Raw genomic sequence first — 21,198 nt, 5'->3', positions numbered from 1 at the left:
TTGCAGCCATTTTTGATATTTTTATATATCCAGCAAAAAAAAAGCATAAAAAGAACTGAACGTTAACTAAATTGAAAATATGCACGCATATAAATGATCCATAATTTGTTTTATGTACTGTACGTACATCATACATTAACCATATAAGTTTCGAATGGTATGAACTGAATATTTTCAATACATTTTGCTACACATTTTTTTACGTAAATAATAAAAAAAACGAAACTTAAGTGTGTGTCTGAAGCACAGAAGATGGAAAATTTGTTTTTTATGGAAATTCAAACTGCATTTACACCATTAGTATTGCACAATTTTCTCTTATATTTCACCATCGTTGGCCATTACTGGTCAGGTTAATTACGACGACAATTTTTATGTGCGAAAAAAAAACGTATTTTAACATAATGTCCGCGGTTGCAAGTTCGTTTCAAACTTGTAAAAAGGTTTACCGACAAGTGAAAAAAAGAGTTGGTGATAGCAATGTAACACATTAAGTTAATTGCAATTAAGACACTTTTCTCAGTAGTAATACGAACAACGAAATTTGAAGTTTTAACATATTTTAGCATATCAATGTATGACTCGACTGAACAACTGAACAGAATTGATCAGGATTGATCTAACGTAAACTTGAAATGTATTTTCGGTAATCTTTGTCCGTTTTAATTTGAATCTGATTCGAAATTTTAGAAGTAGAACATAGACCCTCGCTCTAATTGTTTGTTCGTTATATCAAAGCTCAATTTCAGAAGTCTTAAAACAGTCTAGAGCTTTTCAGAAAATATGGAGCTTTTCAGAAATTCTAAAGCTTTTTAGTAAAACTGAAGCTTTACGTAAAATCTAAAGCTTTTCCGAAAGTCTGAAGCTTCTAGAAAAAAAACCTCATTAAATATTTTCTTAAAGTTTAAAGCTTTTCTGACAAACTAAAGCTTTTCGGATAGACTAACGACTGCGGCTTTTCAGAAAGACTGAAGCTTCTTAGAAAGTCTGAAGCTTCTTTGAAAGTCTGAAGCTTTTCAGAAAATCTGAAGCAATTCAGAAAATCTGAAGCGTTTCAGAAAATCTGAAGCGTTTCAGAAAATCTGAAGCTTTTCAGAAAATGTAAAGCTTTTCAGAAAATCTGAAGCTTTTCAGAAAATCTAAAGCTTTTACGAAAGTCTGAAGGTTTTCAGAAAGACCAAGGAAATACTTTTTTAAAGTTTTTCAAAAACACTAAAGCTTTACCGAAACACTAAAGCTTTTACGATAGTTCGAAGCTTTTCAGAAAGACTTAAAGAAAGCTGTTCTTAAAGTTTGAAGCTTTTCAGAAAAACTGCACCTTTTAGGAAAGGCAACAGCTTTTCAGAAAGACTAAAGCTTTATATAAAATCTTACCTCCTATTTGTCAGCATTTACTTAAACTTCTGAATTTACTTTACCCTCTCACAGCATGTTTAACGACCACAGTCGTTTAGAGATTGACAACATGACAGCTACTATTATGGTTGCTCTTGTATAAAAATTGAGATGAAACATATAACTTAGTGCAATACACACATGCTCAATGAGCATTAATCAACACGTTTTGAACAAAAGTAATTAAAATCTGTGAAGGTGAACAGATAAGCTGAGCCGACGATATCACACCTATTATGTTCTACACAAACCTTTCTTCACCAGACGACAAGCATAACATTTTAGGATAGTCATCGAAAATCTATTACTTGATTTGATCTAAGTATTTTCAACGTCCCGAAATAACATCTTTTACATCATTTGTTTTGGCATAGATGTTGCTATAATAAGACTATGTTAGCTACAGTTATTCATTTCATGTTGTCACCGTTGCCGTTGTCACCGTTGTCGATTACAGATTATACCAACAATGTCTGTAATGGAAAAAAGTATTACTCAGTTACAGCTGCGGGATCATTAGACCATTTGTCTGTTTGTTGTCCATACATAAAGTGATTTGTGGAAATTTTGCTAAAATTATAACAAAGATCTTAAAAATGTTTTGCATTTTTTCAACTAAAAATTAAATTTGCACATTTGCTAAGACCGTTGCAACAAAATATTCCCATAATGTAGATTGGAAGCGACGATAACAACTCTAAAGTGACAAGCTGTACATGTTAAATCCAATAATCTAATAATCGACAGCGAAGAAAATCTTTCGTATTAAAACATCAACTCCAGAGAATAAAGAACTCAAAACCAAGTGTCGTTACAAAAAAAATATTATTTTTTATTCGCCCCGTCGCATAAGAATGAAAATCGTAAAATTTACATACAATTGAGAATTTAATTTGAAATTTCTCATAAAATGACATTATTTTTCTGTGTTCATAACCGCCTCCAGAAACGGTTACAATCTCAAAGGTAACAACATTAAGTTAAATTGTCAAAGCCGTCAAAACGAGATTTTATGGATGACAATTACTGTTCCGCCGTATTATATGATGAAGTCAGAGACGGAGAGTGTCGCATTTATATATATGTGTGGAGTATAACCTTTCTGCTATTTTTGAGGGTGCTAATTCTAAATTCATCGAGTTAGATATGTATATTTAAATGAAATTGCCTCAGGGATATTTCTTGTGGAATAAAAAGAATTAATCGGTTTTTTTCGTCGCTCTCTGGTGTGTCGAACGGGATGTGAAATGGTTGGAATCGTGGCACTTTTCTATTGTCTTGATTCTCCGACGACAATATTTTTTTTATGCATTTCACTTTTTATGCAAATAAATAATTGATTTGACTGAGACCATAAATGATTGTTGGTAAAACATCTCATTCAAATTCAGTTAATTTAGAATGGAAATTGTTGCTCAATAGTTTGAGTCTCGGTTTGCACTTTCATTTTTTTCAAGTGGGTTTTCATTGGACTGATATTGCACTTTTCCGTTAGCTATCGCAGCTCAGACTTTTCATTTTTGTATCGAGTTAAAGGATGTCAAGAGACGTGCTTGAATAATGAAAAGTATGGCTTTCGAATTATAAAAAAGAAGCAGTAACATAAAGTTTATGTCATAAACGTTTTCGCGAACCAGCGTTTCTACGTCGAATCACCGTTGTTTCAATGAAGATTCATCGGCGTTTCACCGAAGATTTATAGGCAATTCGCAGGAGACTCAACAGAGATTGATTGTTAACAGGAGATTCAACGGCGATTCACCGGAGATTTATCGGCGATTAACCAGTAATTTATCGAAGGTTCACAGTACATTCATCGACAATTCACCGGAGATTCATCTGTGATTGACCGTACATTCATCTGTGATTGACCGTAGATTCGTCTGTGATTCGTTTGATATTCAACGAAGATTCATCAACGATTCACCGTAGATTCATCAACGATTTACAGTAGATTCATCAACGATTCACAGCAGATTCGTCAACTATTGCCCGTAGATTCATCAACGATTCATCGTAGATTCATCAACGATTCATCGTAGATTCATCAACGATTCATCGTAGATTCATCAACGATTCATCTTAGATTCATCAACGATTCATCGTAGATTCATCAACGATTCATCGTAGATTCATCAACGATTCATCGTAGATTCATCAACGATTCATCGTAGATTCATCAACGATTCATCGTAGATTCATCAACGATTCATCAACGATTCATCAACGATTCATCAACGATTCATCGTAGATTCATCAACGATTCATCGTAGATTCATCAACGATTCACCTGAGATTCATCAACGATTCACCGTAGATTCATCAACGATTCACTTGAGATTCATCAACGATTAACCGTAGATTCATCAACGATTCACCGGAGATTCATCAACGATTAACCGTAGATTCATCAACAATTCACCGGAGATTCATCAACGATTCACCTGAGATTCATCGGCGACTCAGTGGATATTATGATAATAAGAGTTTCACTGGAGATTCATCGGCGAAACAGCGCACAGACAGACCGATACCCACCCATCGTAGTGGTAAGATAAAATTCTCACAATTCTAAACAAAAATTGACGATGGGTAAACATCTGTTATCGACAACGGTGATTAAAACAATCAACGAGCTTAGTGTTATGCTTTTTTATATAATAAAATGTTTGTCCAAACTAACGAAGTACAAGATTTCGATCCAAGCATTGAACATCAGAAGTAACAGATTCAATGATTATACACTATTGTAGATGTATTTGTCGTTCAAATTTCGTTCGAAAACGTAACTTATCGCCCCTGCTACATTTACCTATTAATCGACAAAGTATAATTTTCTTGTCATTAGTATTACATTTAGTTGTAACATTGATTGAACCGGCTTGTGCATTAAAGAGTAACGTTTCGCCGAACCAAAACAAATGAAATCCGATGAATGCAAACTATATCCGAATGTTTAACAACTTAAAATATTTCTCATTTCCCTGAAAGGGTTTTGTGTTGAGGCAATTGTCCGTAGAAATAACGTCAATGTGAATGCTATGCCACACACCGGCATAATATATGCGCTGAACAAAATGTAACTAAATTGTTAAAATGGGTCGTACAGCATAAAAGCTCACCGCTCTCGAATAAAGTAAATACAAAAACCGCAAAATGTTAAACGAAATGAAAAGGCCTATTAGCCATGTAATAATGAAATTAGTAATTTTCGAATATATTATAATTGATTGCTGGCCGGGGACCCCCCTTTTCAACAAATGGGTTTTATGCTTGTTTTCGGCAGTCTATATACTCAATATTGTATGCCATATTGAATGCACATTGCATTTTATATTGGACAATTTTCGATAATGCGATGCAGTTATATTGCAGTCGGTGCACCCGAAATATAAACCATTTTCAATTCACATTTCATATTACATGGGAATATGTAGCGATTCGTATAAATATTGGATGTGCCATTGTAACATATGAACGCGTACACCGCATTGGAGAGTTGCATTCGGTTAACAATAATGTGCAGTAAAAGCTTTTCGGTTAATGATATTATATGAAATGCGCCCAATGCAAATATAAATGCAATCGTTGCATCCACCCATATCTAGATACACGCTTCGCCACATAATAGTAAATTCCATGCAACATTAAATGTTATGCACTCGTCGATTGTGTTGTAAATGCTGAATATGTGGGTAATGTATTATGGGAACACGTGAACATTATGACCGAATTTATTATTTGTTGATTGCATTTTAATCGAAATTGAATGCGACACGGAGTTTGTTTTAATTCAGTTGTTCGCATTGTTTTCATCTTAATGACGTTTCCAGTCATTACAAGGGTCAAATCGTTTGACATTTGGTGGAATTGCATATGGAGCGGTAGCGCACTTAATACAATTTAGAAATTAGTCCCCATCATTTCCCAAACCTGTCCGAACATAATATCCCTCCAAGCAGTGTCAGTTGTGTAAACACAAAAACACCTAACGGCACAAACACAAATCATTCGCCACAAATATTCTCGCATTCTCACAACACCCAGACTTATTATCCTGCCAAATTCACAAAGCGTTAAACGGGTGTTAAAATTGCGAAAGTGCGATATGCCTTTTGTTTTCCTTAAATGACCGCTAAACGGTGATTTAAACACACAATGCCATAGAGTTTACGCTTGTACAATAAACATTCAACATTCAAGCTCCGAGGAAAACTTCAATGATTTCACTTGTGTACACAAACAGTCAGAATAGAACTCTAAACCGCCCAGAAAACCAACATCATTGGATGTTACGTGTGTATAAATTGTGTGTGTTTTTCCTACCTTGAAGGACCGAGAGAAAAGGTATTTAAGCAAAATCTATACCATGCCACATTGTGTCCGCATTATAAATTTTCCGACACGCTGATTTAAAGAGGCTAACGGGTTTTTGTTTTCCGAAAGAGGTAAATAAAATCAGCAGAGAAGTGATTTTACACTTGCAGACGTGGTATATATTGTTTTGTTTTCCGTGTCGTCGTTTCTATACATATGAGAATACCCAAGGGTATATCTTAATCTGATACGTATATATACGTATGTGTGTTAAGCTCTTTCAAAGTAATATTTTCATGGAAGTTTTAGTTACTGTGTAAAACCACTGCTGTTTTTCTATTGTCTGAAGATGGAATAATGTGGAAGTCACTTCGGATTAGACATTGTGCTTTAATAATTCCGAATACAAAGTCGACAACTCAGAGAATTGTATTGTCTTAGTCCATCATTTTATCCATTAATGTTTCGGTAAATAAGGACTAGAACCAGTGAATGTATTCGGGAAAAACGTTTTTCCACATTCTTGGGAAATTGTGAAAAATGTAGGAAATATTTTTGGAAAATGTGGGAAAATGTAGGAAAACATGCGAAAATCCTCTACCAAAAGTAGTCCCTAACTGGAAAGTATACGGTCTACTCTGAGATAGAATGATTCGTCCCTCTTGGAAACAATAGATCCCTTTTATTCTTTATAGTCTCAACAGAAAAACCCCCTCATCCACATCCAATGGTTCTGCACACATTTTCTTCAGGAATTTAATTTTCCTAATTTCGTCCTAATTTTAGTGTGAAATCGATAAACGTCTAGTTTAACACGATGATTAGTAGCTTTTACATTTACTCTATTACTCTGAAAATAGTTTCTATAACACGGTGCACAGGCAAACAGACACGCCTTCATTTCCATAAAGTAGCTATCTCTACTTAACCTTTCAGAGCTATCATTGGAACATCTATCGATTCCATCAATTAATTTGATTTTAATATTTTCGACAGATTGAACTCTTTTAACCTTTCACAGACTGCAAGCATACATGATGCTATTCAAAATGAAAGTTTTTTCGAAGGAGAAGCTCAGGTATAGTGCAGCGCTTTTTCTGAGTCCACTGAGGTTCCTTTACTTAGATTTATCAGAATGGTTGATCATTTTTCCTTTACTTATATCAATACTATTTTTTGAATAACCTTTAGAAGAACTTTTCTTTTTGAAGACCACTGTGAAAAACCAAACAAATTTCGGAAAAAATTGTAATTTTAAAAACATTCTATGAGGAAGGAGCAACTTTGATAACGTGGAACAGGTTTTCTGTGTCTTAAGGTTGCTTTTCTAACAAAAATACTAATTTTGTGGGTATCATTTCGAAAAACGTTTTCCCACTTGAAGGCTACTGTTTACATCAATAGTTTTACTATCGGATCTAGTACTTCATTCGATTCTCAATAAATTGATGTCAAATCTTTTACTTCATTTTTAGAACATTTTTTTTGGTATGTAAGATTGGTATGTAGTCAAAGTTTGTCACTTGTTACTTGTCGCTATCGATAACAGATGACCGATATGATACTAGGTCACACCTTTTGGGCGGGTCGGGTCCCTTGACTGATAATTTTTCCAAAATAATTAATCAATCAAAGTGAAAGCAAAATAAAATTATCGAGCCTCATTTTTTGTCAATTGAATGTCAATTGTCAAAAAGCAGACTAGATCATTTCATTTTGCTTTTACCTTATATTACACACTATTATAATCAAGGTACTGAAAGAATTTTGTTTTTGTGTGTTTTCGTGTTCAACTCAGGGTTGTCTTAACCTGGTTGTTTCAGAACCTTGATTATAATTATCTTAATTTATTTTAACTGATTTTTTGATCTGGGTGAGAATGGACAATTCCTGAAGTCCAAGCCATATCACGGTATGGATGTAATAATCTAACACAATTCTCAATTTGATACATTTACTTCTACAAAAATGAAATGTTGTCACTTTGTATTAGTTCAAATTGTGCAATAATCCAATAAGACCCGAGTTGTTAACTAATGCAGTAAGATACCGCAACTCGTGTCAATTACGGCCTTCGATTCGCTCTAGCTGCAAACTTATCGCTCGTCCGAGCTGTCTAATATTGCAATACGATACCGCAACTCGTGTGAATTACGACCCTCGCTTCGCTCGGGCCGCAAACTTCACACTCGTACGAGTTGTCTAATATTAGGTTTGGCCTAGCCGCAAACTTCAGACTCGTCGGAGGTTGCTAGGAATCTCGCGCCGCGTCATTCACAATAATTCACATTTTGACACATTTTGTATAAGGAAAATGTCACTTTGTGAGTAATTGTGAATGACGCGGCGCGAGATTCCTCAACACCTCGTCGGAGTTGTCTAATGTTAGAATTGCTTGACTTTTGTAATACTATATGCTCACTGTATATGTAATTTCAGGTACAGTGGCCAACATTTCAAATGTCTTTTTATGATCCGCTGTGGTTTCCAAGGCTGTATTATAAGGAAGTTTGCGCCAACAGCCTTTTTCTTAGTGCATTGTATTTTAAATTAGGCGAATTCTTCGCTGTGGCATTAATGCGAAAATGAAGTAACCAGAGCGAAGATAAATACCTAAATATCAATAATACGACTAGGAACCATTTCTTTTTCTCCATTTACCATTTACCACAAAAATACTCCGTGTGAAAGAAAAAAAAAATTTGCTTTGTTTACTTGACAGTCATACGACAGTCCTAAAAGTTTGTTCCAATTAACTGTTAATCCGAACTTTGACAACAGGAACGACAACGACTTCATTCAAAACAGACGTACCTTCTTCTCTCGACGTACCTTCTTCTCTCGACGTACCTTCTTCTCTCGACGTACCTTCTTCTCTCGACGTACCTTCTTCTCTCGACGTACCTTCTTCTCTCGACGTACCTTCTTCTCTCGACGTACCTTCTTCTCTCGACGTACCTTCTTCTCTCTCTGCGCAGGGAATCATCAGTGATCAATTACCAATAATTATCAATTATCAACATAGTAAATGGAATAGCTTCCGACCTTAATATCGGGAATTCCATTCTTCGTCGATTAAAAGAAATTTTATTAAAATCGGTTAAGAATTATTACTCAAGTTATCGTCATGACAAAAAAAATGGTTACAAACAATTACGTTTTTGATAACATTTCATACAATATCGCCACAAGACATTAAATTATCATAAATTATCACAATATCAATTATCAGCGGTGTATTATCAAGTATCAACAGAGTAAAATCCTGTTTTCTGGAATAGTTTCCAGAACCTTATCCCGACATAGCCCATCTTCGAACTTAACCTCAACAATCCCATTCTTCATCGATTAAAAAAAATCATCAAAATCGGTTAAGAATTACTCAAGTTATAGTCATGACAAAAAAAATGGTTACAAACAATTAAGTTTTTGATAATTTTTCATACACTGTATGGTTACTAACATTTTAGGGTATTTTCTGGCGTAAGACCCTTGACTTCAGTCAAGAGAACAATATTATTATTACCAATTATTATCAGTTACTTATTTTTCTGAAATAGTTTCCAGAACCTTATACATTGCCCATCCTCGAACTTAACCTCAGAAATCCCATTCTTCTACGTTTTATATAATATCACCACAACACATTAAATTATCATTATCACAATATCAATTATCAGCACTGTATTATCAATTACAATTATCAATAAAATCATGTTTTTCTGGAATAGTTTCCAGAACCTTATCCCGACATGGCTCATCTTCGAACTTAACCTCAAGAATTTCATTCTTCGTCGATTAAAAAAAAAATCATCAAAATCGGTTAAGACTTACTCAAGTTATCGTCGTGACAAAAAAAATGCTTACAAACAACTAGGTCCCACCTTTTCGGCGGGTCGGGTCCCTTGACTGATAATTTTCCCAAAATAATGTTGCTAAACTTCTTAGTCAATCCGATTAGACTTTTATAGATATCTTAATTTATTTTTACTGATTTTTTCATCTGGTTAAGAATGGACAATTTCTGTAGTCCAAGCAAATGACAATCGTTTAGCTTTTGAAAGTTTCGGATAATTTTTTTTCTGCTCATTATTTTTTTTGGTTTCCTGTTTAATTTTCATGTGCGATGCTTAAAAATGAATCGAGTTCAACATAAAGTAGAAGGGTTTTTCTTTGCCCGCGATGATATGTTTTTAGATTGTATTGTTCTATATAAACAATAAATTAAAAAAAAAGCAAATGACAATATTTTGACCTCAAACAATTTGTTTGAACCATCAAATAAGTATGATGATCTAAAAAAATTTACAATACAAATAATCTAATTTACTCATGAATTTCTTTCTTTTGTAATAAGCAAAATATCACGACTCGCGTTAAAGCGTTAGTGTTAGTTTTCCAGGATCCGGGAAGCTTCCTAGAGTGATCAAAATAATAATCTAGAACAACATGTCTGTTCCGACAGACAATTTAATTTAGAATGATATTTATTATATATATGAATACTTTCGACTATATTAGGTCTATAACGTAACGAAAAGTCGCACCCGATAAGAACACAATGAAATTGCGTTGTGTTTTAAAGTCTGCACCTTTTTGTCAAGTTATAGACGTAATAATCTAACATATCCCCTCAATTTGATATCTTTTACCCCACAAAAATGAAATGTTGTCACCCCGCATTCGTCCAAATTGTCTAATAATCCAATAAGACCCGAGTTGTTTACTATTCGTGTCAATTAAGGCCTTCGCTTCGCTCGGCCCCAAACTTCTGATTCGTCCGAGCTGTCTAATTTTGCAATAAATAACCGCAACTCGTGTGAATTACAACCCTCGCTTCGCTCGGGCTGCAAACTTTACACTCGTCTGAGTTGTCTAATGTTCGATTTGCTTTGGCCGCAAACTTCTCGCTCGTCCGAGCTGTCTAATATTGCAATACGATACCGCAACTCGTGTGAATTACGACCCTCTCTTCGCTCGGGCCGCTAACATCACACTCGTCAGAGTTGTCTAATATTATGTTTGCTCTGATCGCAAACTTCTCGCTCGTCCGAGCTGTCTAATGTGACAATAAGATACCGCCACTCGTGTGAATTACGACCCTCGCTTCGCTCGGGCCGCAAACATCACACTCGTCGGAGTTGTCTAATGTTAGATTTGCTTGACTTTTTTAATACTATATACTCACTGTAGTGTATATGTAATTTTGGGTATATGCCCGCTTGTTAATTATCAAATATAAAATTTCAATTATCAATTATCAAATACCAATTATCGAATATCATTTATAATGTTCATTTAATACATTGCATTTCTATTTTCTGGTATAGCTTCCGGAGCGGTGATCCCATATAGCTCATCGTCGAACTTGACCTTATAAATGTCAAATGTATAATTTTGGAAACCTAAATTGTTCACTATTTTCTGCCAGTCAAGGGAATATCACATTAGATTACCAATTATCAACAGTGAAGGGAACTATCAATTATGTCAATTATCAGTGGTGTATTATCAATTATCAACAGAGTAAAATCCTGTTTTTCTGAAATAGTTTCCAGATCCTTATCTTAACCTCAGGAATCGCATTCCTTGTCGATTAAAAAAAATCATCAAAATCGGTTATGAATTACTAAAGTTATCGTGATGACAAAGAAAAATAGGTTACAAACAATTACGTTTTTCTTCACATTTCATACATTGTTAGGTTACAAACATTTTATGGTATTTTCTGGCGTAAGACCCTTGACTTAGACTTAGTCAAGGGAATTACCAATTATCAATTATGAATTACCATTTATCAATTACCAATTATCAATAGAGTAAAATCCTGTTTTTCTAGAATAGTTTCCAGAACTCTATGACATGGCCCTCATTCCTAGTCGATTAAACAAAATTTCATCAAAATCGGTTAAGAATTATTACTCAAGTTATCGTCGTGACAAGAAAAATGGTGACAAACAATTACGTTTTTGATAACATTTCATACAATATCGGCACAACACATTAAATTATCATAAATTATCACAATATCAATTATCAGCGGTGTATTATCATGTATTATCAATTATCAGCAGAGTAAAATCCTGTTTTTCTGGAATAATTTCCAGAACCTTATGACAAAAAAATATGGTAACAAACAATTACGTTTTTGATAACATTTCATACATTGTGTGGTAACAAACATTTTAGGGTATTTTCTGGCGTAAGACCCTTGACTTTCAGTCAAGGGAATTAAGGTTTTGATAATTTTTCATACACTGTATGGTTACTAACATTTTAGGGTATTTTCTGGCGTATAACCCTTGACTTTCAGTCAAGGGAATAATGTGTTAATTACTGAACAATGCATGGTCTCTGGACGACCAGATCCAATGTTTTTTTTAATATTTACATTGTAAATCAACGTAAAGAAGATGATGAAATCTTTTACTTCATTGTTTTAACATGTACTTTTATCTTGATATTAGCATTTATAAGACGACGTTCAGTGTAAATACATTAATTTTTGTCGCCGTTGTCCATAACAATTGACCGTTTAATTTTATGTGAAAAGCTCTAATGTGATTGTTAGTGATAGAAACTGCTCTTAATCTACTTACCCTTACTCTATTGAGCGTTGAAGCTTCCTTTCATTTCAAGTCTAATTTGTAAATTACGCTTTGCTTTGCAATTTTGAAAAGAAAATCAGAGATCAAAGATGCTCGTTGAGACTAGCAAGAATTTATGTGCGAAATTGTATTTGAATTTCTCAAAAAAATCACATGGGATGATATATCGTCTCATAACATAAATTTACAAGAGGACACATCATACACTACACATTCGACCGAATATTTGAATTTTGCAATTTTATTAATAGTCGTCGACCCTTCTAATTCAATTTCCATTTAATTGCATATTCTTCACTCTTTGATACACCCAGAAAACCCAACTATATATGAAACGACAATTCATTATGTGTAGCTTCACCTACCTAGTGTTCATCAAGTGTTACATATCCATACGACACTTTCTTCCACACATCCATATATGTATCTAGTCTCTTCCATAACACTTTTCTTAATTATAACGGCAAAATGTTATTTTCATTTTTCCAGAGACATGCATAGAAGTAGTAGATTGATTTCATGTTTAGGATTCCTTCTTCCACTTTTCTAATTCAATTAAATTTTCAATCAGCCCATCTATATTACCTTCCGATTTTAATAGAATTCTAATTAGTTTTTCTTCCATCCTCGTGTAAGCATTTTCAATTTTCGATATTAAAATAAATAAATTTTGCTTTTCTTCGGCGGCAAAATTAGATTTTATGAATGTGAGCTAAAATTAAAATGGAATTTTAACACAATAGCAAAAGGCAATTTTCAACTCAGAAAACAATTATTCTGACGAACGACATTTTAGTGCCCTAAATGGCACATGTCTTATTAATAAAAAAAATTGAACATTTCTCTCAGATTCCATGCCAATTGATTGTAATAATCAATGGACATTGACAGGCCGACTCTATTCGCAGCGGGTTAAATTTAATTTTTGAAGATCTGATACAGTTCAAACACTACTGACCCAACCAAAACTAGCGATAATTTCGTCAAATCTACTACTTTTCTTGAATAAAGTATCACCTAGTGTTCGATGCAAAATCTTTTACTTCATAAGTTTTAGCTTCATACTACTATAATGAGAAAACATTAACCAAAGCCCATCGTTTATTTCTTGTCATCGCTGTTAATAACAAATGACTAGAAAATATTGAGAAAATTATAGAAAATACAGGCTTTAACATTTCAAATGGCTCACTGTCATTTTTTTCAAAGAATGTCATTGTGAATTCGCAATGACACAATGAAATTCTCATACAAATTTGACAGTGAGACATTTGAAATGTCGAAGACTGTACTTCAATTTTTTATTATTTTTTTTTGTCTATTAGTGTTTATTAGTATTAGTTTGTGTAATTAGTCACTTTCGACACCAGGGAAACAAAAGCATGTAAAGTTATTTTTTTCATTGTATGTCTTATGAGTTAGTTTTCGTGAGCTACGTTTCGCACAGAGCATTAATATAAGGTTTTTCCTTTTGTTCTGATTAATTAATAAGAATTTGCATTTAAAATACTGTCTACTTTGAAGCTGGGAAGGGGTAAGCTGCTGCATATGTATGAGTTTCTTCTTCTTCTTCGTTTTCAGCCTGTTTGTATCCACTGCTGGACGTAGGACTCCCCAATACTCTTCCATTCCGAACGATCCGTTGCCACTTGTTGCCAATTTGCGCCTGCAATTCTCTTTATACCATTATTCCATCTCTCTGGTGGTCTACCTGTAGGTCGTGTTTTAGGTGGTCTCCAGTTCATGGTCTTTTTGGTCCAACGTTCGTCCGTCCGTCTTGCAATATGTCCCGCCCAGCTCCACTTTAAAGATGCTATTCTTTCCATGACATGAACGATCTTTGTCGATTTGTCATTCTATCTCTGAGCGTTATTCCAAGCATACTCCGTTCCATGGCTTTTTGTGCCACTCCTAAGTTATTTTCGGGACCTTTTGTTAACGTTAACGTTTCCGCTCCATATGTGAAGGACACACGTATCGAACACTTTACGTTTCAGACTATTGTTCATTTTGCTTTTGAAAAAATTAGCCAGAGTTTTCCGAACACTGCCCATGCAAGATCAATTCTTTGTTTTATTTATGCAGTTTGGTTGTCCAGACCCAATTTCAATTTGTGACCTAGGTACGCATGACTGTCGACATGTAAAAGGTATGAGTTGCATAAAGCGGATTGACACTAAAAATTATTTCTTTAGATTGTTATAATCAAAAGAAATCATTTTTAGTGCCAGTCCGGTTTACCAATAATCGGTGGAAAATGTGAAGCTACAACAGATTGTGCACTAGTGGAAGGAAAATATTAAGTCTGACTTAACATTCTTCAAAGATCTTTAAGCCAGGTGCAACACATTGTGAAAATTTAAGGTTAACCTGGACTGGACCTAAAGTTCAGATTCATACTGAACCTAACCTGATTCAACTCAGAATTTCTCGACTCAGGTTCAGGTCGGGTCCGAGCATTATAGAATATGTGACGATGAAATCAAGCACATGGCATGCGAGACAATCCTGATAAAAGCGGACGTATGTTTTGTGCAACAGTCTATCGAACTGCATCAATTTTTTATTTTGATTAAAAGATTTTTGATCTCATACCATTTAATGCTACCCTATAATTTAAACCTAAGCCCAAACCATTTAATAACAATTTAAATTTGGCTATTTAAATCAACATAAAAACCAATAATTTGTGATACGCACATTCAGCGAAAGAAGAGAGAAAAAAATCGATCAAAATTCGTATAATAATGTTCATATCATAAATGGACTGTGAAGAGATGAGACGTATAAAATGGTTCGGTAGACGACAAAATAATCCAATATAAAAGAAAATTAACATTTTGATCGATCAGATTCCAATACACACAGTGATCCATTCGTATAACACATTAATAAATGCCGTTCTGCTCGGTTCAATATAAAATATTAAAATGCTGTGGTACCTACACGTTGGAAAAACATTTTATTTATTAAAATTAATTATAAAATATCCGAGAATTGAACGTGGATGGAATAAATTTATTGAAAAAAAAAAAAAAAAAATCCTTTTATGGTTGGTATCAATTCAATATGATGCCATCGAACGACTTTTGATTAAAAATGACTTTGCTTGCACGAGACCCCAAATGCAACACAATGTAAAATGAATTGCGCAAACTTTACCAATGGCGACGATTGATAGATGTGGATTAATGGTTTCGTTTTCGTCAATTTTACGGTCTGCAGTTGGGTGGTTTATATTAGGCCAGACAAAATAGTTATTTACATTACAGGGGAAAAAAGGTTGAAGAGACCAATTTTCGTGTGAAGTTTTTTGATCCGAGGTGAAGCCGAGGCGAACAATAACATGAAAACTTGACTTTTCATTTTCTTCCCAAGCTTTGTCATAGACTTTACATGTTGCGTGCGTCGAAAGTAGTGCTCGAAACATGAACATAATAGCATTTTACATGCTTATGCTCGGTAAAGTGCACTTTACATAACTGCTTGTGACAGGGAAAATGCACTTACCGTTCACAAACATGTAAAATGTGTTACGTCACTGCTTGTAGATGCTTGTTTAGGCAAGTGTGATTACTCCACTCGCCTTCGCCTCACACTTGCCTAAACAAATATTTACAAACAGTGACGTAACATACTATTACACGACTATAGTGGATAGTTGTTACAAGGACTTGCGTCACCCTTCCTATTTAAAAGTTTTTTTTTCTGATATCAGGGGCTAAACACACACGCGGAATATTTCAGTTATTTTAAATTATCATATTTCTTCAACTTTCATACAAGTCTGGAAATTTGAAAAGTCTATATCTTGGCAAAATCATAACTGATTATGACGTGCCATAGCTCCTTGAATTCATAGTGACGCTTAGATTCCGATGACTTGGAGTGGTTGAAGCCAAGGGGAGAAAGTTGAAAAGTTGCCGTATATATTGTTTGCTTAGTCTCTTCAAGAAGTTGATTTGAAAATTTGTATAGTATGAGACTTGCGTCACACGCGCATTGCTACAGTGCACGCGTGAAATGAAATGGGAGTGAAAGGTAAGGGGAAGAAAGAGTACAGGAGTCACTTCTGGATGTAATCCGTCCGCAGCAATAACATATTCCGGCTTAATTTTACCTTTTCTCTTACTTCAAAATTTGATAGAAACAGGCTCCCATCACATAACTCACCTCCCGACTCCTACATCATTTGATCAACAGGTACAGTGTTTGGTATCATTTGAAAGCTGAGAGTCACAGCTTTGCGATGTAAATAATTTTTACTGTCCGGGTCCATTATGCTGGTTGTAGGGCTCGACAAAGTTCCCCGAAGGTGAAAATTTTGTAGGTTTTCGAAGATTTCGAGAGATGATTTTTTTTATTGTAAAACTTGTTTTATGTTGCTTTTGAATCATTATGAGCAAGCCCAACCAATATCAGATTCAAATTGGGAAAAAAAATTTTGGCGAAAAAAATTTGCCATGCAAAGAGGTCTAAATTTTCGATGAAAAGTGATCACACTTGCCACAGTTGCGTCACAATTTTAGTTAATAAAAAGTTTGTAAACTGGACAAGGAACAATATTATAAAAAATTATGTTTGGAAAATGTAAAAAAATATTAACTTTTAACAGCAAAACTTCATTTTAAAGAGAAATCGGAAAAATCACGTCGAAAATGGAAAATTCGGGAAATATTTTTCCACCAAAAAAAAAGATTTTATGAAAATTTGCTAGTTTTCGAAGGCAGGGTCCGCCAGATGATTTTGTCAAATTCTCATTAAGTGTGGAATCTCAAGGGAATGTCTATACGACAACGACATATCAAAATTAAAAGAAGTTAAAAATTGTAGAAATGTCCACTGACAATAATGAGTTGAAGCTCTTACCTATTGCAGGTAACTTTGTCTACAGGAAATCTTTGTCTTGATCTTGATCTTTGTTATGTCCTGCTGCTGTATTTTTTGTTTGGAGAGCCACAGCTGTGACAGCTGGTTTAGGTTACCTTGAGACAAAGTTACCTGCAATAAGTAAGATTTTCAACTCTTATTTGTCAGTGCGGATTTGGTGTCGCGTCAAGTTTCGTCGAGTTCGAGTTTTAAATAAAAAACAATCTTAAGAGGGTGGGTTGAATTACCTTAGGGTAAATGTTTTGCAAACTTACCTTGTGATACCTTATTTGAACGGTATTTTAATAGCGGATGCAATAAGAAATATAAACTCAAATTATTTTGATGTATCGCTCAAACACATTCCATGAAATCTATTGAAATCGTAAGCGCTACACGAACAAGGACATATGTCACACTACTCGAATTCACGGAAAGGTAGGGTCTAAGTAAATTATGTGGATTTTTGGTTTAAATGCAGTGGTATAAATTTCCTTAAAAAACGTCTTTTTTGTATGTCCCTTTAACAGTTGTCTTAGAAACGCTAAAAGCTTGTGAAGTTAACAAAGATATCAATAATTTCAACCAGTTCAAGTAGCTTCTCTGTTAGGAATTCCGAAGGCTTTATGGGAATATTGCTGAACCCAGTTTCTAGTTGCAGCGCAAAATGACTGACATCCTCTTCGAATTTCCGTCTCTCATCTAAGTTTCCGAAGACGCCGTTGACAAATTGCACTAATTTACTCTCCCGTTCGGAAACGAATGATCCAAATTTATTAACGATCAACTGCAACAACGAATGCAGCTCAATGCGATTTGATTCGCTTTGTTCTGGTATTAGAATGGCGAGTGTGTCTCTTATTCGTTGCAAGCTTTCTCGGAATGATTGCAGATCCGTTGCTAACGTCTAGTTGTAGGAAACAGATGGATGCTCAAATGTTGTTACGATGCCAGAGAAAGTGTTGTTACCTTTGTGTTCTCATCAGTAGCAGACGCTCCCTTAATAGATTTAATTCTTTCAAAAGTTCTAGAGATTATGGCAAGCATTTGCGTTGAAAGATCATTAGTGGACATGTCATGGGGGTTGAGTATTTTGTCCAGGTATTTCAGGAAGATGTCTTCGGATATCTTCTGTAAGTTGTGTGTGGATTAGTTGTCAAGGATTCGGAAAAGAAATTATTTTTTTCAACGTACCTCGCTGTTAGCTTCCATTGCTGTGGCAAGAAGAATGTCACGGATAGCAGAAAGATCATTGGTAACTGTTTCACTGATCAATTTCAAAACATCTTTAGCATTTTGAACTTTATCAGTAAGTCCATAGCTGCCACTTGTGGCAATCTCGGATCTTAGAATCAGAAGTGCCCGTCTATCGTTCAAGTTCAAAACAGCCGCGTCGAAAATATTTAAAATTTCTTGCAGTGGAATGACAGTACTAACATCAACGTAAAACTTCTGCGCCTTTGCGATCCACTTGTCAGTCATCCCGGTGTAACCAGATCCCTTTATAAAACGCCAGAGACTGGAACTTTCAGCGTCGAGAAATTCCTGCAGATCATCTAAATAGTCTAACGTCGATTCATCCACATTTTTGCGGTCAACTGGCGGTATGTAATCCTCAAAATACGTCACAAGGCGTTTGAGCAATCCGAACCGACCGTGAGAAGCGACTAATTCACGAACGATTGCAGCAAAACCTTTGTCGTCTGTTGGCTGTTGTAGTGGATCGGTGTCATTGGACGGTTTCTTCTCTTTGGCACGCACTTCCAGATAGGCATCGTAGTGCTTTCCAACCATTAGACTTACAATTTTCATTATATCAGGATACGCCTCTTGATACAGTAGGAATGTTATAGCGTCTCTAGGCTTCACTATCTGTAAATCGAAGTTGAGACTCTCCAACACTTTGGTGATCAGCTTTTTCAGAGCTTTTTTGTTGTTCGATTCGTTTACTTTGACGAAATGTTCAACGTGTTCTTGGAATTTTTCGGCTATTTGGTCCTGACTCTGCTGGATTATATTGTAATCGCTAACCATTTTCTGTAGGAAAAGTCACAACAAATTAGGTGTCGGAGTGATCGCTAAAAATCAAATCGAATTCTACTCACCTCCAGATTGTCAAGAGGTTCGTCTCCTCTGGAGAAAATGAGATAGTATTTGGCTGTGAGGTACTTCAAATGGTCGGGCAAATCTTCAATAGTGAATCCATTAAGTTCGAGTAGTGGACCGAGGTAGTTAACGACAAGCTCTGACGTTTCTTCGATATCCTCATCCTAAAGTTGATTTCATTTAATTCTGATAACATTCACACATACTACTTGTACCTAACCGCTAGTTTTTGTTCTGCGTAGGATAATTTTGAGGTGAATCCGATGACAATTAAAACTGTTAGACAGGCCACTTTCCAATTCATTTTTGAGTGAATAGTTTGAACGAATCCGTAACAGACGACCACAAAATTTATTAACTAAGCGAATACGTGGTGATGTTCTCTTTTGTAGTACTAATATATCTATGAAAGCTGATAACCGAATACACATTAAATGAACATTTTCCTTATCGATTGAAGAGACTTATGGCTATCGCATAAGATAATTGGAATTGTATCAGCTTCATAACTAAGTGGCACATTTTTGGCCGCTGCAATTCAAACTTACAATATCACAGGCTCATTAAATGGAGTTTTATGTCCAACGGCACCATTCAGTGCACTAGGAGTAAGGGATAGGAGTGCTGGAGTGAGTGCTGGAGAAGTGACTGAGGTTGTAATTGTAATTCTAATGGTAATGGTGCAAAAAAATGGTCCCATAGATCTATGGGAAATGACGCTTTTTAGAAAGGTCGTCCTGTGGGACCGTTGTTAGCGTCAGTACAGACTGTTTTCAAAAATTGTTTTTTTTTTAGATTAGTAGCAGACGCAGACATGCCCTTCTATGACTGATTACCAAATGTACCACCCTTCCGAAAATCGATGCTTTTAAACTGGGACGAATTTTCACCAGCTTCACCATTAGAATACTATTAGAATTACAATCTCTACTACGAATCAACTGTTACTTCAGTTGTTTCAATTATTTTCAATTTTTTTACACAAATTCTATTACTTCATTTGTTTCACCATACATTTTTCTATATGAGAGAAAATCAACCAGACCACATTGCTTTCATTTGTCGTTGCTGCCGATAACAGATGCCTGCCTAGCCATTTCCAACATTAAATCGACGTCGCCAACTCGTCGCTACGTAAGAAAATTTACATAAAGTGTGTTGGCTAAAAACATGAGCCGAAATTTATTTATCAATCGAAACCATTACATTCAATCAGACTGATACATTTACCAACCACTGAAACACCGAAAATTAAATGTGAAAAATCTTTTTCGACAAAACACCAACTCTCATTATACACAATACCATCAGTCGTTCGGTTGACCCAATTAAAACAACCTACAAAACGCTGGGAAAATATGTGTGACGCAAACTTTGTCTTACTTTCGTTCCAAATTAGATAATAAAACCAAATCCGTAGAAACATCATCAAAAACATTAACAACTTCACAATTATAATACAACAGAAACACAGAGCAACAACAACAAACCAAAATGGAAAACCATAATTAAAATAATTCATGACTTGGCATAAGTAGAGTTTTGATGGCATCAAATTATAATTCTATGGAAATATATGTGGGGGGTGAAGGGTTATTCATACAGTTGCAAAAAGGAGAGATATTGTTGTAGGTAGATATATATATGCGATGCGTACATTATTAAAGATATTTTATGCATATTAGATGAACGTAGAACTGTTACTGAGCTTAAATTACATGTCAACACAAACGAATTAAATTTTTAGGTTGATTCGACGGTTGTCGGGGAAAGAGTATTCTTTTTGCTAGACTCGAAATTGTAGCTCATTTGAGAGAGATTTAAACAATACAATAATTCACTCGCATATGTGGACTATGTCTGCGAACATGAACATAGAATATGCTACACGCTACAGTCGAAG

The 21,198-nt window shown here is 34.9% G+C and overlaps 1 protein-coding gene across 3 annotated transcripts; it reads right to left on the bottom strand.

Moving 5' to 3' along the window:
- Positions 1–192: 192 nt before the first annotated feature.
- Positions 193–19,684, bottom strand: LOC119078930. Of its 3 annotated transcripts, XM_037186674.1 has the most exons (7): positions 19,516–19,684; positions 19,295–19,459; positions 18,384–19,226; positions 18,159–18,320; positions 18,052–18,096; positions 17,677–17,976; positions 193–230 (listed from the first exon to the last, which is right to left on the bottom strand). In XM_037186674.1, exons 1-6 carry the CDS (start codon positions 19,597–19,599, stop codon positions 17,734–17,736), a joined length of 1,542 nt encoding a protein of 513 aa, XP_037042569.1. In that variant the 5' UTR covers positions 19,600–19,684; the 3' UTR covers positions 193–230; positions 17,677–17,733. The 3 variants fall into 3 exon arrangements, with proteins under 3 accessions (XP_037042569.1, XP_037042567.1, XP_037042568.1); XM_037186672.1 differs by having other exon boundaries at positions 17,677–18,096; XM_037186673.1 differs by having other exon boundaries at positions 17,677–18,096; positions 18,159–18,317.
- Between the last annotated feature and the right edge of the window lie 1,514 nt (positions 19,685–21,198).

The sequence above is a fragment of the Bradysia coprophila genome, unplaced genomic scaffold, assembly GCF_014529535.1.
Source record: "Bradysia coprophila strain Holo2 unplaced genomic scaffold, BU_Bcop_v1 contig_297, whole genome shotgun sequence".
Lineage (NCBI taxonomy): Eukaryota > Metazoa > Arthropoda > Insecta > Diptera > Sciaridae > Bradysia > Bradysia coprophila.
The sequence above is the reverse complement of the archived record's forward strand: the minus strand, read 5'-3'. Positions and strand labels throughout refer to the sequence as shown.